Below are 20337 nucleotides of genomic sequence, written 5' to 3'. Positions count from 1 at the left end.
GATCAGGAAGCAAGAGCCCAAGGCGGGAAGCGTGTTGCTGTGGCCAAGAGCTGAAGGGAAAATGCTGACCTTATATCCCTTCCCAGCTCTTGCCACCAGGTGCTGTGAGTAACCAATCGGCCTCACCTTGCCTCTTCAGAACAAACTTAGGAAGGCCCCAGTCCTGCAAAGTCTACTGGTCACAGGGCCTGGCTCCTGCACGCACACCTGGCACCAAGACCTTACACCAGCTTTTTGGAACCCTGCAGACCAACTGTGACAGGTCTTCAGGCAACCCATCTGTCAGAGGCTCAGGAGCAGAAGAGCAGGGGAGAGAGCAAATAGAGAACGGAGGAGAGGAATCAGAGGGGAGCGTAGGGGAATATGACAGTGACCCGAGAGATTCCATGAGCTTCTCCAGCGAATCAGAAGATTCCCAGGAGGGGGCGCCTATGGTAAGGGCGAGGGGAGTCCCAGGGGGGACGCTCCATAAACAAGGGACCAGAGGGGACTCCCAAGGGAGTAGCGGAGGATCAGGACCAGTTCCCCCACCAGAGCACAGTGGGGGGGAAGAGTCACATGAGTCAGGACCAGCCTCTCCTCCAGCGGGGAGAGAAGATGAGTCAGGGATGACCACGCCCCCATCGGGAAGTGGGGAAACGGAGGGAAGGCCAGGTCCAGCTAGCCTCCCCGAAAGAGGGAGCAGTGACACAAGTGTAACGGTCAGAAGGAAGGTGGGAGGCTGCGCGCGCGCGCCAAGTTCAAATGTGGAGGAGCGCGGGACAGCAGAAAACCCGGATTGGGAGCCAGGTCCTAAAGCCCGAAGGAGGGGGGGAGAAGAGTCAGGGGACTCAGCGTCAGAGGAATCGAGGAGGGCTGAAACTCCGACTAGCAGGAGGACCCAGAGAAAGAAGGAACAGAGGAAGAGGTGGAGTAAGGCTAGAATCTTAAGCTGGTGTCAGGGGGGAGGAGATTCAGATGGGACTTCTACGGTCTAAGGCATAGACGTAGCGTTGTGCGCTGCGCGTCTGGAAATGAAACTGAACTTCAATAAAGACTTTTTTACTTGAGGAAGAAGCAGCGTTGGTCTTGTGTGAGCTGGGACCTTGGGCAGCGCTGACACCATCTGTCGCTGATGTGGTGTCACAGTGACATCACATGACCAATAGGTGTGTTGCTCCCCCCCCCCATCAAAATCCCTCACATGCCTCTCCTTCAAAGCCGGCTTTCCGTGCTTCTTTAGGCCTTGCAAACCCCACCACACAGTTTTTGTTCCAACCGCCAAATTGCCGACTGAAAAGAGCACCTCTGGGTGGGCTTTGCAAGGTGTGGGGAGACTTGGAAACCCAACGGAGATTCAAATAAGGGATGTGCGAGGGATTTTGAAGAGTAGGCCAATGGTTTAGCCAAACACAATATCCAACAAGTCTGAAGAGGAACCTGTTGTGTGGCATGCGATTCTTAAGATACAAGTGTAAACTTACCTACACTAGTAGGGAATATATCCTCATTGTTGATTTGCACCTCAATCCAGTCCATCAAAAGATTCATATACTGGGGTGCTGGCAACGCCGTAGGTTTCTTGTACTTCAGATCGTCCTGCCACCGATATTCGTATTTTGGGCCCCCCGACATCACAGGGCAGGTCCTCTCTGTGCAGAACTCACAGATAGTTCCATAGATCAAGTTGATCCTGTTGAAAAAGTCCACCACGTGAACTGCTACCCAGTCATTTAGATCTTCTCCACCAGGCAGCTGCACAGCTGCTTTCAGGTCCACCCCAGAGTTCAGCGAGGCCTGCGCTCGTTTGTGGAGCTCAAACCTCTGGGTCCCGGGTTCAAATTTCCGTTTGGGGCGGAACGTCTTGTCCTTGTTAAAAACTTGTTTGAGTGCAATGGACATGTCTTATAGTCTTCAAGTTTCCTTATAGCAAACAATCAGGCACTAGAATACCCTGGTACATCCAAGGTAAAAGTGGACTTCAACAGCGGCAGGAGGTCCTTTGGTCCACTAGCTCTTCCTGCTGAAAGTTCTCCCGGGAGACTTCATGGTCCTGAAAGTTCAGAGACAAAACATGAATAAAATCTGCAAGTTGGTGGTAAATTTGACATGCACTCATTTGATTTTTGTTTGCTTTTACCTTTACCTGCAAGTCTACCGGGGTAAAAGTGTTGTTACTTAATAGGTTGGGTGAGCTCCCGTTGCTCGGTCCCTGCTCCTGCCCACCTAGCAGTTCGAAAGCACATCAAAGTGCAAGTAGATAAATAGGTACCACTCCGGCGGGAAGGTAAACAGTGTTTCCGTGTGCTGCTCTGGTTCGCCAGAAGCGGCTTAGTCATGCTGGCCACATGACCCGGAAGCTGTACGCCGGCTCCCTCGGCCAATAAAGCGAGATGAGCGCCACAACCCCAGAGTCGGTCACGACTGGACCTAATGGTCAGGGGTCCCTTTCCCTTTACTACTTGAGGGCTGCCAGTATTTTCGTCCCATATATGCTACCTCACTGCATCCCAAGGATGCCAAAAGGTGGCTTGCATATCAACAGTACAATCAGGGTGGACTTGATTTAAATCACGAGTCAGCAAGACTTGATTTAAATCATTAGTTAGTAAGACTTGATTTAAATCTCTTTCCCCCCTTTTTTCTTTTAAAGAAAGACTCATTCTTGCTGGTATAATCTTAATATTTACAACCAGAGGAAGGTTTCATTTTTGGAATAATAATAAATACTCAGAGTAGTTTTTACAGTTATATAAAAAACTACTGATTTGGTTATACTATTAGAAATACATAGACAGATAATTATGAAATGATTGTGAGGTTTTAATAACTGTTTATATTTGGACAACGTTTCTGCTGTACTTTATTGGAAGGAGAAAAACAATCATTTTCTTAATAACAATTTAAACAATTTATTTAACTAAAGCAGTAACATTATAGCATGTTTGTTAACTGATGTGGTTAAACGTTTGTTTTTGTTTTTAAAAAAACAACTTAGACTGAGTTTTAGCATACATGAAAAACTTAAAACAAATCCTTATTTCCTGATGAACAGCCTTTGGACTATAATGTAACTTAAACAGAAAACTATCTTTAGAAAGATGTTTCCTCCGAAAGCATTTTATTTAAAAAATCCGATTTAAATAAAAAAAACCTGATTTAAATAAATAAATAACCACATTGATTTTTATCCACCCTGAGTACAATTAAGAAATGGAGAGACAAGAGGCTGACTCTGTTATACTGCCCGTTTACAGACTGGAAAAACACCTATAAAAATAAGGACAATAAAAATAAGCCAGAAATTACAGTGTCTCCCTTTTCCAATGCATCTTGACACATTAAACACAGTAAGGACTGCTAATCAGTATCTCATTATGTCACAGGAATGGCCCCGTAGTGACTGCTAGCCTATCAACTGCCACCAACGTTCACTTTTCATTTTCATTTCAGGTGGTGGTGCAAGAGAGGCGTCTTTGCAACATCAGAGCCTTGCACATATAGCAATTTTGGTTTTGATGCAGGTATTATTTGGAGATTTCACCCATGGCAACAGGGGGTGGTCTGAAAGGGACTGAAAGGGAGAAACTGCAAACTAGCAGCAGCCCGTTTCATGCGACTCCCTGGCTTGTCCACTCACTGCTTCCTAGTTTGTGATTTGCCTAGACTTCCAACACATTCCATGTTCTCTTCTAAATCAGTTTGTGTGGCAAGGCTGTTAGGCCACTGCTCTGCATAAACTCAAAGTGCCATATTTTTCGCTCTATAAGACGCACCAGACCATAGGACGCACCTAGTTTTTGGTGGAGGAAAACAAGAAAAAAAATATTCTGAATCCCAGAAGCCAGAACAGCAAGAGGGATCTGGCTTCTGCGATAGCCTCTTGCTGTTCTGGCTTCTGGGATAGCCGCACAGCCTGCATTCGCTCCATAAGACGCACACACACTTCCCCTTACTTTTTAGGAGGGAAAAAGTGCGTCTTATAGAGCAAAAAATACGGTACATGTTCAACACTATAACGATGTGTTTTAGGAGAAAGCTGTATTTTGATAAAAAGGTTCCCTACTGTTACTCATCTTGATACCCAAGAAACTCTGATAAACTTCTGAGGACTGGAAAATTGTTGGACTGGAAAGATCTCGACTGCTTTTATCAAAACAACAGCTGTGGAAAAGGCACATGAGAACCATTCAGTTAGCAGACTGCATCCCTCCTCTCTTTCCTCCTTGTGTAGAAAAGTATTTTTAAAAGTCCATGGTCATCTGACTTTCATGGGATTCTGTGGTGAACCAAAGCCTCTGAGATCATTCCCAAGGCTTTCTGCGGTCATCTGCGATCAAGTTTTCAACTCAGGAAGCAACACAGAAAAAACGCCTTTCTTCTGAAAATGCCATGAATGCCCCGCTCTGCCTTCCTCTGTGCAAACTTGGGGTCCAACAGTTCCCCCTGAGATTGTTCCCCAATAATTCCTCCAACTTGAGAAACATGACGTATTTTTCGCTCTATAAGACGCACCAGATCACAAGACGCACCTAGTTTTTGGAGGAGGAAAACAAGAAAAAAAATATTCTGAATCTCAGAAGCCAGAACAGCAAGAACATCGCTGTGCAGTGAAAGCAGCAATCCCTCTTGCTGTTCTGGCTTCTGTGATAGCTGCGCAGCCTGCATTTGCTCCATAAGACGCACACACATTTCCCCTTACTTTTTAGGAGGGAAAAAGTGAGTCTTCTAGAGCAAAAAATACGGTATTTGGCTGCAAGCTACAGTCTGCAACCGATTAACATAACGAGAGAGGAGAAAGGGAATATAACGAAGGGCATTCGACTGGGTTTTTGTGTGTGCCAACATCACCAAAACCACAGGGTCAAAATAGTTTCACCAGTTCCCTGTCAAGGAATATGGTGCCACAGATTTATGGTCCTTTATCAGGATCCTTTGCAACTGCTTCCAACTATCTCAGTGCGGTCAGGAAAAGTTGTGGGGTTTGCATGTTCCCGCCTCTCTAAGACGCCAAGAATTCTTGCATTGTTCCAGCACAAACACTGCTCCTGATCTATGCAGAACCTTACTGCCAGCCTACAGGACCTAATGATGTTGGTATCAGCCACCTCTTCCTTCCTTGCATGCCAGCTTTGTTTCAATGTCTCTCAGATGGCAGCCAAGGTCTGCACCAAGTCCATGCCTGAGGCTCAACGGAGTGGTCCTCTGACAGCCCAGCTTCTTCCCTATCTGGACAGGGATAGCCTAGCCATTGTTGTCTATGTTCTGGTAACCTATAGGTTAGATTACCGCAGTGTGTTGTATGTGGAGCTGCCTCTGAAGATGATTCGGACACTTAAGTTGCTGCAGAATTCAGTGGCCAGGTTGCTCACCAGGGCAAGGCAGTTTGAGCATATAACGCCAATCCTGGATCAACTGCACTGGCTGCCAATTAGTTTTGGGGCCCAGTTCCAAAGTGCTGCTTCTGACCTGTAAAGCCTTAAACAGCTCAGGACCACAATGCCTCAAGGCCTGCCTCTCCACATATGAACCTACCCAGGCCCTGAAATCCGAGGTCCTTCTTCGTGCGTCTATTCCATGAAAGGTCTGGAGGGTGGCAACACAAGAACGGGGCCTTTTCTGTGGTGGCTCCCCGTTTGTGGAATGCTCTCCCTAGGGAACTCCGCCTGGTGCCTTCATTATATAGCTTAAGGCGCTAGGTGGAAATGTTTCTCTGCAACCATGCCTTGGGCTGATTAGCATTCTATTTGAATGCGTTTGGCTGACTTAACATCCATTTGAATGTGTTTGTGTTCTTGTTTTTATTATGTACAGTGGTACCTTGGTTTAAGAACTTAATCCATTCTGGAAGTCCGTTCTTAAACCAAAGCATTCTTAAACCAAGGCACGCTTCCCCATAGCAGCGAGGAACTCAATTTACAAATGGAACACACTCAACAGGAAGCGAAACATGTTCTTAAACCAAGGCAAAGTTCACAAACCAAAACACCTACTTCCAGGTTTGCAGCGTTCTTAATCCAAGTTGTTCGTAAACTAAGCTGTTCTTAAAGCAAGGTACCACTGTAACCTTTCCTCTACCATCACTGGAGATTCAGAAGCACATAGTGAACATGCTAGAGAGCGACAGGAGCAACAATTATGCCAAGCTGCAGACCGTAAAACAATATATGCCATTATTAAAAAAAAACCATGTACGACCTGGCACCTCCTTCCTCCAGCAATAGAAGGCAGCTATTGTGGTGGCACGTGTATTGCTTGGCGAACGAGCTTGTCAGTTTCGAGAGGGATAAATTAAGACCTTTTATGCTAGACGGTTAAGCCTCGTTCAATCTTCCATTAGGAGGGGCAGAACAGATGAGACATTCAAGGATTCAGCCAACAACAGCCCCCACCCCTTGACAGATAAGAATTTCTTGCCAAAGTAATGTTTGCTTCTTAACCCTTTGTTTGTAGCCCACTTCGCCTCCCATTTAAAACCAGATGAGGTAGAAGGTTTCTCCTTGCTTTGAAGTTTCGGAAAATGCAGATGGAAGGCAGCGCAATGGCATAGACAACATATAATAAGAACTGCAAAGCTGACCAGAATATATAAAACGAGAGGATCCCGGCACATCTCCAAAGTGAAGATGAACCCAGGTTGAGAAAACTCACTCTTAGCAAACATTTACTGTACCCTGCCAATTATTTATTAAAGATAAAGGAGAAGGTGTGCTTTTTTTAATCCGTCTGCTCAACGGCAATTCGATCTCCACTAGTTTAAATAGACAGATATTTGAAATGTTCCATTCACTGGCACTGAGGCTGAATGCTAAAAAATAAAATACTGGGTAGGAGGCCAGAAACTCTGATTGCTACAAGAACTGAGCCGATTTTACCCAGACATTTAGCAAATCCTAGTTCAGTTTTGGGGGTTTTACAGAGCCAAAAGAGCATTTGTCCATTATAGATAGATCATTTCCGCAATGGATATAAACTGGCAAAGGAGGACAGACCTTGGCTGTTAAATGCAAAAGCTTAACCTAACGGAAGTCTGTGATAAGCCACTTCTAAATTCCAAGGGGTCTAGAGAGTATATTGAGGTGGGGCTCAGCAGAACTCACACTCAGTGGTGACTGGTGACTATTTGGACTAGCAGGATGCAAGGCAAGTAAGCCAACAGTAGAAAGAGCCATAGCCAAGGACAGGAAGAGCTGGTGCTTTTTTCCTGCTGGAACATGCCGGAACACAGTTCTGGCACCTGCCTTGTGCCGCCATCTTGTGCCACGCCCCCTGCCTTGAGTGTACGTGCCCCAGAGCATGGTGGGAAGTGTTGACGACGCCAGCACCGCAAGACATGGCGAGATAGTCAATGTTGCTAGGCAGCCCATTCACGTAAAAAACAAATAAGGCAAAATTATCACTGCCAGATCAGGCACGGGCACCCAGTGGGGGATAGAAGGGCCTTCTGAGCCAACCCCCAAAAAGGCAACAGGCTGCAGGAAAAATCGACAAGGAAAGTGGGATGGTTTTACCAATCAGAAACAGCAAGAAGTGGGCATTTGGGGTGGGTAGGGGGCTCCGGAGCCAATAAAGAAAGGAAGCAGCCGGCCAATAGGCAAGTGTGGGAAACACAGCCGTCTCGGAAGGATTGTGCTAACTGTGTTACTCAAACTATTTGCGACGCACTGATCTGAGCGCTTTGTATGACTGAAGGAGGAGGAGGAGAGCAGGCCAAGGCAAGGAACAGTATGTGTGCATCTCGCTTCCCGCTAAGGAGTGAAGGCGCCGAATCTCCCTATAAGATGGTGTAACCCGGCATCTTGGCACGTAATTTTGGTTTCAAGATGGCGTCAGTGTCTGGGTTGGCGACTTGAGGCGGTGAGTTCCAGCACTTTCCCCCCCTAGAAAAACAACCGATTTTAATTTTGCCACCACTGTCCTCCCTATTGAGTGGGAGCCATAGGCTCCCACTGAGCCTAATGAGGAGGAAGCTGACAGCCAGCTTATCTCTGGAGTGGTTGTAAATAAGAAACCAGGTAGGTACAGGGGTTGGTGGAACAGCGTCCCATTTCCCCAAATAGAAGAATCTCTGCTACTCACAATTCCCACCTGTCTTGGCCAAAGGGCTCCTTTCTGCCTCCTTTTCACACCCCAAACTGTAACTCCATATCCTGGATTTCGCACAAGGGAGTTCGGATGCTTCCAAAGGACCTTTTTCTTGAACATTCATCCTGATTTGTTTGCAGGGAGGTTAGACAGCATTCTGTCACACCATTATCCCACACTTTCCGCTGCATGTTCCTGCCAATTTCCCTATTGGGAAATTGATATTTTGTGTTATGTACTGAAGTTCTCACCCTGTGCCAGCATGGGGATATTGTAGATAGTTTTCACTCAGGTCCACATATGCAAATAAGGGATTGAAAGTGACGTTCAGTGATTGGATAGTTACAGAAAATGGTTACAGTTACGTTGTACTGGAGCTCTATATAAACAGGCTGGCTGAACCCTTCAGTTCAGTTCTGTTCTGGCCTGTGAATAAAGAAGAGCTGTTTGAAGAATTGCTGTGTCGTCTGATATGTTCACCAACAACTTAACATTTTGGGGGACTAGATTTGTTGGGCAAAAGCTCCAAATCTGCTCGGATTGCACAACATGGATTTGCTGGCATGCGGTAAAATCCCGCCTCGAAATCATTCTTTTTAAACTGGTGGTGCTGCAAATCTGCTATATATATATATATATATATATATATATATATATATATATATACACACACACACACGCAGCGCTTATTAAATAAACTTTGAGAGAGGAAGTGCAGAAAGCAACGCTCCGCTGGTTCAACGCTTCCTCTGACAGCTTTTGTCAAAGAGAAATGGTATCTCAGAGTTCAAAGGAATCCCTCTTAAGCTTTTACAGCTCGAGTCTGGACTGAGAACAGTGCTGGTTCCCCTGAGGGAGTATCTTAAAATACTTTCTGTCCTCCACGGCTGGGTTACTCTAGAGCGGCTGCGGTGTCATAATTGGCATGAGGTGTTGGCTGCAGTAATCCTGCACTTCACACAAAAAAACAAGCTTCCCAGCAGGTCCCACGAGGATAGGGTTCGTCTCAAATCCTAGCGACCATCATTGCAGTGAGAGAATGTTTCTCAAGTGCTGATAGACCCCATGACCTGTAATGTTTGGAAGGAGGGCACAGAAAGAGACTGTGCCATGAATGCAGTCTCCGATACAAGTTTGCTCAATGTCCGTTTCCCAACAAAATTCTCCCAAAACCCACTTCGGAGCGCTAACCTACAATTTAGTTGTGTACAGGCTTGTCATTTTTGCCGGAGTAACCTACTATTAAGTTGAGAGAAAATAATCTAAATATATCCACTTCCCACAACACGGATGTAAAACACGGCATCAGATTTGGCAGTCCCTAACCCGCCTCAACACAATACCTTTTTTTGTGTGTGAGAGGTTTCCAGAGGAATCTGACACAATGCAAACTTAATCTGAACAAGCGGGTTTGTAAAAGGAGGTTGTTTGGCGTGGGAAAGAGGGCGCAAGGTAGTGCAAGCTTAAGTTATACCTTAACATTACTGTTGAAAAGAAATACTTTCTCTTCAACTGTCTGTTATGGTTATAGTTATCAAGCCAGAACCAGAATAGCCAGGATGGGCCCCAATATGCTCTCCTTCCTGCTGCAAATCCATATGCAGAAGCCAAATGGCAAATGACTCTTCCTTCAGCGCTGGGAACAGTACAAATGTCCTCAGATGCCCCTGAACAAAGCAGGAAGGTCGGTACAGAGATGCAGGACAAGAACTGTGACACAAACAGGTTCGTTCTCCAGCAGAAGGGTTTGCTCAGGGAACTGAGGAGGAGCAACTGGTTTGCGGGCAGTTGCTTCACCCTGCCTAAAGATAGGGCCGGCACTGAGAACAGCCTACCTTTGCCAATTAAAAAACAGCCCTCATCAATTAACTACCTTTTTACTCTACCAACCAAAGTCATCTATTCTGAGCTTCTAATAAATTTATTACAGTCATTCAAGGCTGGATTTCACCAGCATGGTAATATAATTCCTTAGCCTTGGTAATTTGGCATTCCAATATGGAGCTGGGCTACTTTCGGTTGCTTGCCTTCCCAGATGGTACATCTGTGCGTTTAGAATCACAGACTCTTAAATCCTTATAATGAAATCCTTATAATGCTCAAGTACAAATTAATTAAAAAAAGCAAGAAAAGCCCATTCAAGTTCCAATAACCCCCCCTAAAGAAACCCACAATCAAAGAAACCTCTACAACAAAACAGACTTAGAACACCTGATCTCACACAAACCAATTCTTTTCATCCTTGTTTATCACCACATTCCAGAGTATGTGACTAATAACTTACAGGATGATTCAGTTATATAGCTTATTTATCAGCCACAGCCTCCTTTTATCCTCAGCAATCAGCACTTGGCCAGATCTACTCAATTTGTGTCTGGATTAGTCCATACCTCCTTTTTCTTTTAAAACATGCAAATCACACGATCCTCCATGTCTCTCCAACTCAACTCGATCACGTCGCTTGACGCTTATGCTGTTCCCCAACTCCCACACATCCATGTGCAAGACTCTGCACGCTGGGACTCCTCACACAGGGGCAGGTAATGTATTTATGACAGCATGGGGGGGGAAATTCCCAGAAGTGGCAACCATAAGCTCTCTACCCCAGCTCTCTTCCTGGTCCTGAAATCGGCACAGTGCTACTCTCAGTTGCAAACTTGCAATGTGCCTCAAATAACACAATTGCCGTTAGCCTGTGCATACACAGAGGCAATACAACTGCACGAGACTTAGATCTAGGAAGACTTTCCCAAAACAAGAAATCCGAGAGATGGAGAAGTTGGAAACAACTATTGGATACCAGGCCTCAAGTCGCACAGAGAGGATTTCCTGGTTCTGCGCTGCTGCAGACCTGCATGCCACATGCTTCGATAGGCCCAGAACAATATCGACAAATGAGCAAGGAGATTTCAACACAAGATCGCCGACGGGTAATAAGTAACCCTACCTGCTTGGTTTTGATCCGCCACATCCCTCTGCCAGCTTCATCGCACTAATTCTCCTATTAATGGGAAGATGAAATGAAGCAGTTTCACACCACCGGGGCATGAAAAATACCGAAGCAAGCATTCAAGTTGTCATCTTCTTAAACTGTGACATGGGTTTGGTTTACAGAACGCTATCGCATGTCGACACCGATACCAAGCGAGAAGCCTTGCCTAATCCAGGGATAGCAACGCAAGCAACGTAACAGGCTGTATGTAACTATGTAAATTCTTTTTAAATGCGATTCAACAGATCGTATCAAAATATATGGTTCTATAGACCAACTTATCATATAAACGAAACATATTATGAGAAATTACAAGTCCAGCAGATTGATCAGGAAATACAATTATCCTGGAATCCTTGTCTTATTTTCTGCATGTGCCATTCTTCCAAGTTCTTTGTCTGATACCTGCATACAAGGAACGCTAGTATTCTTAAAAGCATCTTCAGCAAAAAAAATTCTGGGGGTACGCATGCCCGTAAACATTTTGTGAATCTTTGCACTTTTGTCCATTTACTGTATTTATTTTTCCCAATTTGAACTATAAAATTGCGGTTTTCTTGAGTACCCCTAAACACTTTTTTTAAGAAAGAAAAAGCACTGGGTATATCAATATATTGTCCAAAACCATTTTGAAGTCCATATCATGATATCAGTTTCATAATTTTTGACTTGGCAGTACATAGTGGTACCTCTGGTTACGAACTTAATTCGTTCCAGAGGTCCGTTCTTAACCCGAAACTGTTCTTAACCTGAGGCGCACTCTCGCTAATGGGGCCTCCTGCGGCCACCACGCCATTATTTCCTTTCTCATCCTGGGGCAAAGTTCGCAACCTGGAGCAACTACTTCCGGGTTAATGGAGTTTGTAACCCAAGGTACCACTGCATTGTGAATCCTCTCTCTCTCGCTCGCTCTCGTGTTTGTGTGTGTGTGTGTGAGGGAGAGGGAGAGGGAGAGGGAGGGAGCACTATGCAAAAATCGCAATGTGGGAAAAACCGTGAAGCCAGTCAATGCTTCTACGTAGCTCCATCCTTCTTTCAGACATCGTGATATATCAGCATATTGCAGTGTTTAGCTGGTGATACATTGCAATGTTGAAAACCAGATATTGCCCGATCCTCCACTGTTGATCTCTCCTCACAATGAACAGGCACAGGTGGGCATGTTTTGAGGTCACACTCAGCTCAAGCAGGATGATAATTATTATGCTTTGGCATCTCAAGGGCCAAAGGTTCCCCCATCTCGGCCCTCAAAGATTCCCCACAGCTGAGGTTCAACGTGGAAATAATATTTGCAATGGGCTATTTTATCCACAGGGACGCGGGTGGCATTGTGGGTTAAACCACAGAGCCTAGGACTTGCCGATCAGGAGGCCGGCGGTTCGAATCCCCACGACGGGGTGAGCTCCCATTGCTTGGTCCCTGCTCCTGCCAACCTAGCAATTTGAAAGCATGTCAAACTGCAAGTAGATAAATAGGTACCGCTTCGGTGGGAAGGTAAACGGCGTTTCCGTGCGCTGCTCTGGTTCACCAGAAGCGGCTTAGTCATGCTGGCCACATGACCCAGAAGCTGTACGCCGGCTCCCTCGGCCAATAAAGCGAGATGAGCGCCATAACTCCAGAGTCGGCCACGACTGGACCTAATGGTCAGGGGTATTTTATCCACAGGTGGATTTTAGAACGGTTTTTAAAAAAATCCCCAGGGCATGTTAAGGGGTCGTTATCTGAAAGAAGCTTTCAGCAGTTGTGTTCCTCCCCAAACAACTGCCTATTCCTGCTGTTCCTGCGCTAATCTAAAAATCCTGGCATGTCTTAAGTGGAAGCTTATCTCGGATCATTAAAAACAGTACATTGTGCAGCAGACTTTAACAAGGATGCCCGGAAGCATGGGTGACACAAAAGACACACACACAACTTGCTTCGTAATCGGAACGCGGGGGGGGGGTTGTATGCAACAAGAACATTATAAAACGGTGACGAGTTTCTGCGGAGATCAACTCCGTCTATGAAGAAGCCAAACGCTGCAATCCCATAAAAAGCGCCAGCAGCTTCCGACACGATCCCTTAAGTTCAATAATTAGCTGGAAGCAATTCTAAACTAAGCACTTCCAGTAAAAAGGCTGGGCTCTTCAGCAGCTTCTAAAAAACCAGAATAACCTGGCATTCGTTAAGAAGTCCACATTCTCCAGAACCCAGTGCAAGGATTTCATTTGCTTTTCCAAGCCATCTGGGAAAAAAAACACACACCTGACCTTCAAGATTGCTACTTACCATCGGAAATCTGGGGGAACTGGTCTCCAATATTATTATTATTAGTGTTAATTTGAATGTTTTACATTTGTTTTATTGTGCTTTTAAATTTTGTAAGCCATCCTGGGAATTTTATTGAAAGACTGGGTGCAACTCCCTAAAATATAAAACGCCGTTTTTAATAGCATGCGTTACTCTCATTTCATAGCATTTTTAGTGTGTGTGTGTGTGTGTTATACTATATATTGGTATAAAAAGCCCTTTTGCACTCCTAAGTAGCCTCTGGAATTTAATATAAAGGAAGTGAATGAAAATGAAACTTCCAAGTCAAATTTCTAGGCCTTTTGGCTCAATAACTGGACTGGAAAAACCTCATCCTCGTCTTGATTAATATTAATATTATTCCACTGTTCCTTACACAGAGAAGTTTACTGGATGACCATGAGTTATACATGAGTGAGGGAGGGAGAAAAACTTTTTTTATAATTTTATTATTTTTATAAATGTTGCTTCTTACTTGCCTTTGCCGAAACTTGATTCAGCCACCATCTCTACCAGCCTCTCTGATATTGCCAACAAGCCCAGACAGTGGTTAATGGCTGCTGGCACTGTTCCTGCCAACGTCTACATCAACCGCAAGGGGGAAAATGACGCCTGTGGGTACGATTAACGAGGATCATATCTGAATATTGGCATGCTAGTAAACTTGTTGCCAAACGAATTTGCTGCTTCGAATTAGGACGCAGTATTTGGGAGATGGCTTTGTTATGGCGGCCGTGCTATTGGGTTATCCTGCGTTCCCTTGTTGTCTCCTCGATAGTCCCCAACAGATTTTGCAACAATTGGGCTAGATCCAGAGGGAAACAGCCATGGCTTTGCAAACGATATTGCGAATAAACGGTGCACATGCAGTCTGCAAAAGAGGCCACAGCTATTCAAGGAAGCTGAGCCTCTATAAATTAGGCTATCAGTTTGGTGCATCTAAATTTTACTAGCTTGCTTTATGCCGTTAGTCATTTGCTGACCTGGCCATGGTTTGGACAGTTATCTAAAAATCTCCAGTTATCTGCAAGAGGCAGGATGGAAGCCAAGAAGTGGCACTTAATCTCTTGTCTGCAAGAGCATAATAATAAATGTTGTGATTGTGGCATATGGGCGTGGAAATAGTGCTCCAAATCCATACAGAAATCCAAATAAGACATTTGTGTGTGCGTGTGCATGTTTTAAGTGCAGCGCTTATGAAGGCGAACCTGAAAAACGCATGAAATGGCTGCAGGATCCAACCTCTCTCTCGGTTGAGGGGGGGTGAAGGGAAGTTGCCAATTAATTTATTTCAAAGGGAATAAATTACACAAGGCAAGGGCATGCATAGAAGTTCGGATAATGTGCTCGTTTTGTAAACAGTACGGAACTTAAATTCTATTGACGTGGAATCTGAGTATCTTTTGTGTTAAATATTTATTTACTTAAAGCATTAAGTCATACAAATGCAGAGAGTCGAAAGCAATGTTAAGCAGGGCTGGGCGATGTATCGATACATCGTCCAAAATCGGTCTGAAGTCCACCATCATGATAACGGTTTCATAATATCTGACATGGCGATATATCACAAAATCACAATGTGTGCATGTGCTATGTAAAAAATAAATAAATTGTGATATGGGAAAAACCATGAAGCCAGTCATCGCTTCTCTGGTGATTCCTGCTGCCCCGTCACTCAGTACTATAAAATAACAGTTGTAACAATATGTTAAAGGTAAGTAAAAATGGATCCGTTCTAGACCCCTAAATAGTAACAGTTGCCAGGACACCACCCCATTCGCTTCCACGTAGTTACATCCTTATTTCAGATATCGTGATATATTGGTATAATGCGATGTTTAGCTGGTGATATATCATGATGCTGAAAACCAGTTTATGGTCCCAGCCCTAGTGCTAAGTATCTTCTACCACCATTTTTGTCCCTGAAAAGGAAAACTTCTTCCCTGGATGAGATGAGAAAACAAACTCCCTGTTTTGCATCCTGAGAACTACAATACAAACTTCAAACCTGAGGGGGGGGGTGAAGTTTCACAAGAGCACTCAGAATTCTGTAATGCTCATCATTCTGCGAAGATTTCTGTGAAACCTTCCCTGTGGGCCTACAGACCCAACTGTTGAGGGAGACAAGGAACCACAAGGTGAAACTGGTTTTATTTTGTAACGCAGACAAATCCAGAAAGTGCAGCAGTTTTCAGGAGCGTGAATGAAAACGATCGCAGGTCTTTTAATGAAGTTAAGCATCTCCAAGGCTCCGTGTGGTCTAAAAAAGGGGCTGGTCACCACTTCTAGTTTGTTACTCACAGTGCTATTTTTCCTAGAAAAATAGGTGCAGGAAGTCACGATGAACACCTCCCTTGTTCTCTTAGCATGGCAATGATGCCCACCTGAGAGGTGAGTTCTGGCTGAAAAAAGCCCTGATTACATAGAATCATCTTCAAGAACTTACAAGAGATTAAGGAAAGGGGGGCCTGGCAACTTGGACCGAGCTCCCCAAGTCATGTAGTATCCATCAAATCAATTTAAATCACGATTAAATCACAACTAGTCAGTAAGACTTGATTTAAATCCTTTTTTAAAAGAAAGACCCATTCTTGCTGTTATAATCTCTTATATCTTATATAATCTTAATATTTACAACCAGAAGGAGGTTTCATTTTTTGAATAATAAATGTTCAGAGTAGTTTTAACAGTCATATAAAAAACTACTGATTTGGTTATACTATTAGAAATACATAGACAGGTAATTATGAAATGATTGTGAGGTTTAATAAGTTAACTGTTTATATTTGGACAACTTTTCCGCTGTACTTTATTGGAAGGAGAAAAACGATCATTTCCTTAATAACAATTTAAACAATTTATTTAACTAAAGCAATAACATTATAGCATATGTATCCATGTTTGTTAAACATTTGTTTCTTTGTGTTTTTTTTAGCATACATGAAAAACTTAAAACAAATCCTTATTTCCTGATGAATAGCCTTTGGACTATAATGCAGCTTAAATAGAAAACTATCTTTAAAAAGATTTTTCCTCCGAAAGCATTTTATTTTTAAAATCTGATTTAAATTTTTTAAAATCCTCCCCCCCCCTTTTTTTAAAAAAATCGTTGATTTTTATCCACCCTGGTAGTGTCAGAGTCTTCAAGGGCTGAGGACCAGTCGGGGTGAAGCTTCAGTTGCCTGGTCCTCCTGCATTACTGAAAAACTAACTGGAAGTCCACAAACAACAAAGGCCAAAAGGCCGCAACCTAAGGGCAGGTTTGAGCTTGACATTACCCCAGCCCTTCATTTCAGCTACACAAAAAGCTCAGGATGCTTGTCCTGCAGGGGGGTCCCTGATGCAGGCAATTTATGGGGTCCTGCAAACTGAACTTCAGCAGAAGGATGACTTTGTGGGGAAATCTGTCACATAAAAATTGTGATTGCCCAAGTACCATTTAGCCAGGCGGAGAGGTAACTAGGCTTCATCCGAACAGCATCTTCCCAGACAGAAAAGAAAAGAGTGCTTAGAATTAGCCTTGGTAAAAGAACAGCTTGGGAACCCCAGACTCACATAAATGTAAAAGGATTAAGAGAAGACCTTTGCTCCAAGTCTCCATTTCTCACATTTTTTCCCTATCCTTTATTGGCCTTTTAGGGTTTAATTTTTAAGGGGGAAAGGCACTTTATGGCTTTTTCACTCAGCTACAAACAAAAACCACCTAAAAGCTTATTACCTGCTCCTGAAACGGTTAAAAAAACCCACTTTTAAAGAAGTAAAAAAAGTATTGCTTTTCACATCCATCACCAAAGCCCAACCTGCCCTACCCGATAAAAGAAAGAATGTTGTTTAATTGGGCTTTTGTACGGCCCTAAAGTGCATAGCCGTGTTCCATTCTAATTAGATTTTTTTCTTCTCTCCTGAAGCTCGGTCTCTGGATCTGATCTTGGAAAGGCACCTCCTTGAAGTTATACGAGGGGGAAAGGAGCCTCTCAATTCCTAAAAGCAGGCAGGGACCCAGCAGATCACTTGAACTCAAGCCAAGAGTGTCAACTGCAAAGGAAAAACCAATCAGCGGGGAAAGCTTACATTTGTGGAACTAATTAAGCTAAGTTGCTGCTTTGGGGTTTGGTTTTTATTTTTAAAAAAGAACATTCCATTGATTATGTGGACAGCAAGGTGTTTGAGCCCAATGGCATGGGGGAGCCAGTCTGCCTGCACTGGATACTGCAGAAGGAGAAGGATAATATTTACTTCAATGAACTACACGGGTTACAAGCAATGCACTTTGACTCCCAAGAGAGCCTTCTAATGCTCGCTAGTTTATAAAGTAACAGTTCCAACCCATAACGGATTTCTGTAGTCTTTCAGGTAAAAAGGTAAAGGATCCCTGGACGTTTAGGTCCAGTCCAAGGCGACTATGGGGTTGCGGTGCTCATCTCGCTTTCAGGCCGAGGGAGTCGGCGTTTGTCCACAGACAGCTTTCCGGGTCATGTGGCTGGCATGACTAAACAGCTTCTGGCGCAACGGGACACCGTGACGGAAACCAAAGTGCACAGAAACGCCGTTTACCTTCCCACCGCAATGGTGCCTATTTATCTACTTGCACTGGTGTGCTTTCAAACTGCTAGGTTGGCAGAAGCTGGGTCAGAGCAATGGGAGATCACCCCGTCGCCAGGATTCGAACCACAGAACTTCTGATCGGCAAGCCCAAGAGGCTCAGTGGTTTAGACCACAGTGCCACCCGCTGTAGTCTTTAGCAGCCAACAATTCCACTAGCTCATGGTAAGCCTTAGCTTTCCTCCTCAGCTTGCGGACATAGCTTAGTGACAGGGCAGCTGATTTCCTGGTTCAATTCCTAGCCTCTCTAGGTAGGGCTAGGAAAGACCCACCTCTGAAATCTTGGAGATCTGCTGCCAATTAGTGTAGACAATAATCAGCTAGATGGAGAATAAAGGTAAAGGGACCCCTGACCATTAGGTCCAGTCGCAGACGACTCTGGGGGTTGGGCCCCCATCTCGCTTTATTGGCCGAGGGAGCCGTTGTACAGCTTCCGGGTCATGTGGCCAGCATGACTAAGCCGCTTCTGGTGAACCAGAGCAGCGCACAGAAACACCGTTTACCTTCCCACCGGAGTGGTACCTATTTATCTACTTGTACTTTGACATGCTTTCGAACTGCTAGGTTGGCAGGAGCAGGGACCGAGCAACGGGAGCTCACCCAGTTGCGGGGACCTGAACCACCAACCTTCTGATCGGCAAGTCCTAGGCTCTGTGGTTTAACCCACAGCGCCACCCGCATCCCAGATGGAGTTCCTAATGTATGTTCCCCAAGATAGGATTCACTGCAAGCTGGAGAGAAAAACAGGGGCCTGCAATTCGGGTATTTGGAGTGCCTCAGCACCAAAGGGACCCAAATAACCCTATGGAGAATCTTGGAATCGTAGAGTTGGAAGGGACCACAAGAATTCATGTCCAACAGGTAGACCACTGGACCAGTAGACCACTGGACATCTGTGGTAGATCACTGGCTGCCCCCAACAAAAGCTCAACAACTTTGACTTGAACCCCAAAAAACAGTGCCTTCCTTCCTAATAAAAGCTCAACAACTTTGACCTGAACCCCCCAAAAGGGGGTAGATCATTGCCAGTTTTTAACTCTGTGAGTAGATCACAGTCTCTTGGGAGTTGGCCAGCCCTGATCTAGTCCAACCCCCTGTAATGTGGGAATCTTTCGCCCCATGTGGGGCCCAAACCCACAACCCTGAGATTAAGAGTCTCACGTTCCGCCAACTGAAGAGGGCAGGAATCGCCTCTGTTCGTTCTTCCTGGCTCCACTGTCGGGACAATCCAGCAAATAATGCCAAGCTACAAAATGTGGATTGTCCCAGATCTCGCGCAGAGGCAGATGTCCCGTGCCAGGAGGCAGGCTGGGTCTTGCCTACCGCAAGGATCTGGCTTGGCTAGGAAGGCAAATCAAGATTTGTGGGCCTAAATAAAATGTTGGTATCAGGTCAAGGGGCGATATCAGCAAGTGGTCACAGGTGATAACCTCAATGGGTGGGTGCGCATGGGTGGAAGCCCAGCAAACCGATTCCTCAAATGGTATTTTATTCCCAGTGACTGTTCTGCACAAACCCTGCAATCACAGTTGGGAAATTTATGGGCTGCTCCTGAGCACAGCATAATAATTAAAAAGCTGTCAAGAGCAAAATGTAACTATAAATGACACTATAATCCTACACATTTACATAATCTGACACTTTCTTCAACAGAACTTAGCATGTAGTAAAAAGCGTTCAGGACTGCAGCTTTAAGGTATAATCCTATCAATGTTTATTTAAAAGTAATTCCTACTGAGTTCGATCTCTGCAGTAAATGCAACTTAAATCACATTTGTCCAAATACACTTGTAGCCCATTTCCTAAAATGACCTGTGGATCAACTGTTTTGAGAACTGACGGCTTTTAATGGTGCCATGCTGTTTTTATTGTAATTATTTGTATGTTTGAAACAAGACTTTTTAATATCTGTATGTAGTTTTAATTCTGTTAATGTTTAATTGTTTTTAATGATTGTTTTTTCTGTGTTTATAGTGATTTTCTGTGTTTATAGTGATTCTTGTTTTTATCTGTAAACTGCCTTGTAATTAATAATAATAATAATGGTAATAAATAATAAACCTGGCCATGGTTACAGATGAAAATAGAACCGTGGGGAGCATAGAAGTCAAAATGCTGGCTGAGGTCTCGTTATTGTATTAGCAGCAGACTTCAAAATCTAACATTTTGGGTTTGGGAACTTCTTTTGTCTGGGAACAGGGACTAGACTAATCCAGAAGGATACCAGAAACTCTGTGGGACTTCAGCCATTTGGATGGTGTCAGCTTTGAAACTGTCAAGATACAAAACATGTTTGAGTTCTGAGTGAAGGTTTGCAGGTGTCAACAAACTGTCCCTCAGACCTTATGGGGGGCTGACTATATTTTTTTGGGGGGGAGGAATGAACGAAT

General features: G+C 44.4%; 1 protein-coding gene across 3 annotated transcripts in view; it reads right to left on the bottom strand.

The window, feature by feature from the left end:
- The window catches only part of MOB3B (MOB kinase activator 3B), a 92321-nt gene that overhangs the window by 44328 nt on the left and 27656 nt on the right, over nt 1-20337 (bottom strand). For 2 of the 3 annotated variants that reach the window (XM_053372169.1, XM_053372170.1), the window contains exon 2: nt 1464-2032. In XM_053372169.1, the coding sequence (XP_053228144.1) occupies nt 1464-1881 (418 nt within the window). In that variant the 5' untranslated portion in view covers nt 1882-2032. The remainder of the gene's footprint in view (nt 1-1463; nt 2033-20337) is intronic. The other variant, XM_053372171.1, reaches the window with a different exon arrangement.

This window comes from Podarcis raffonei, chromosome 17 (assembly GCF_027172205.1).
Source record: "Podarcis raffonei isolate rPodRaf1 chromosome 17, rPodRaf1.pri, whole genome shotgun sequence".
Taxonomy (NCBI): Eukaryota; Metazoa; Chordata; class Lepidosauria; order Squamata; family Lacertidae; genus Podarcis; species Podarcis raffonei.
Note: the sequence above shows the minus strand (reverse complement) of the source record. Positions and strands in the feature narration are given on the sequence as shown.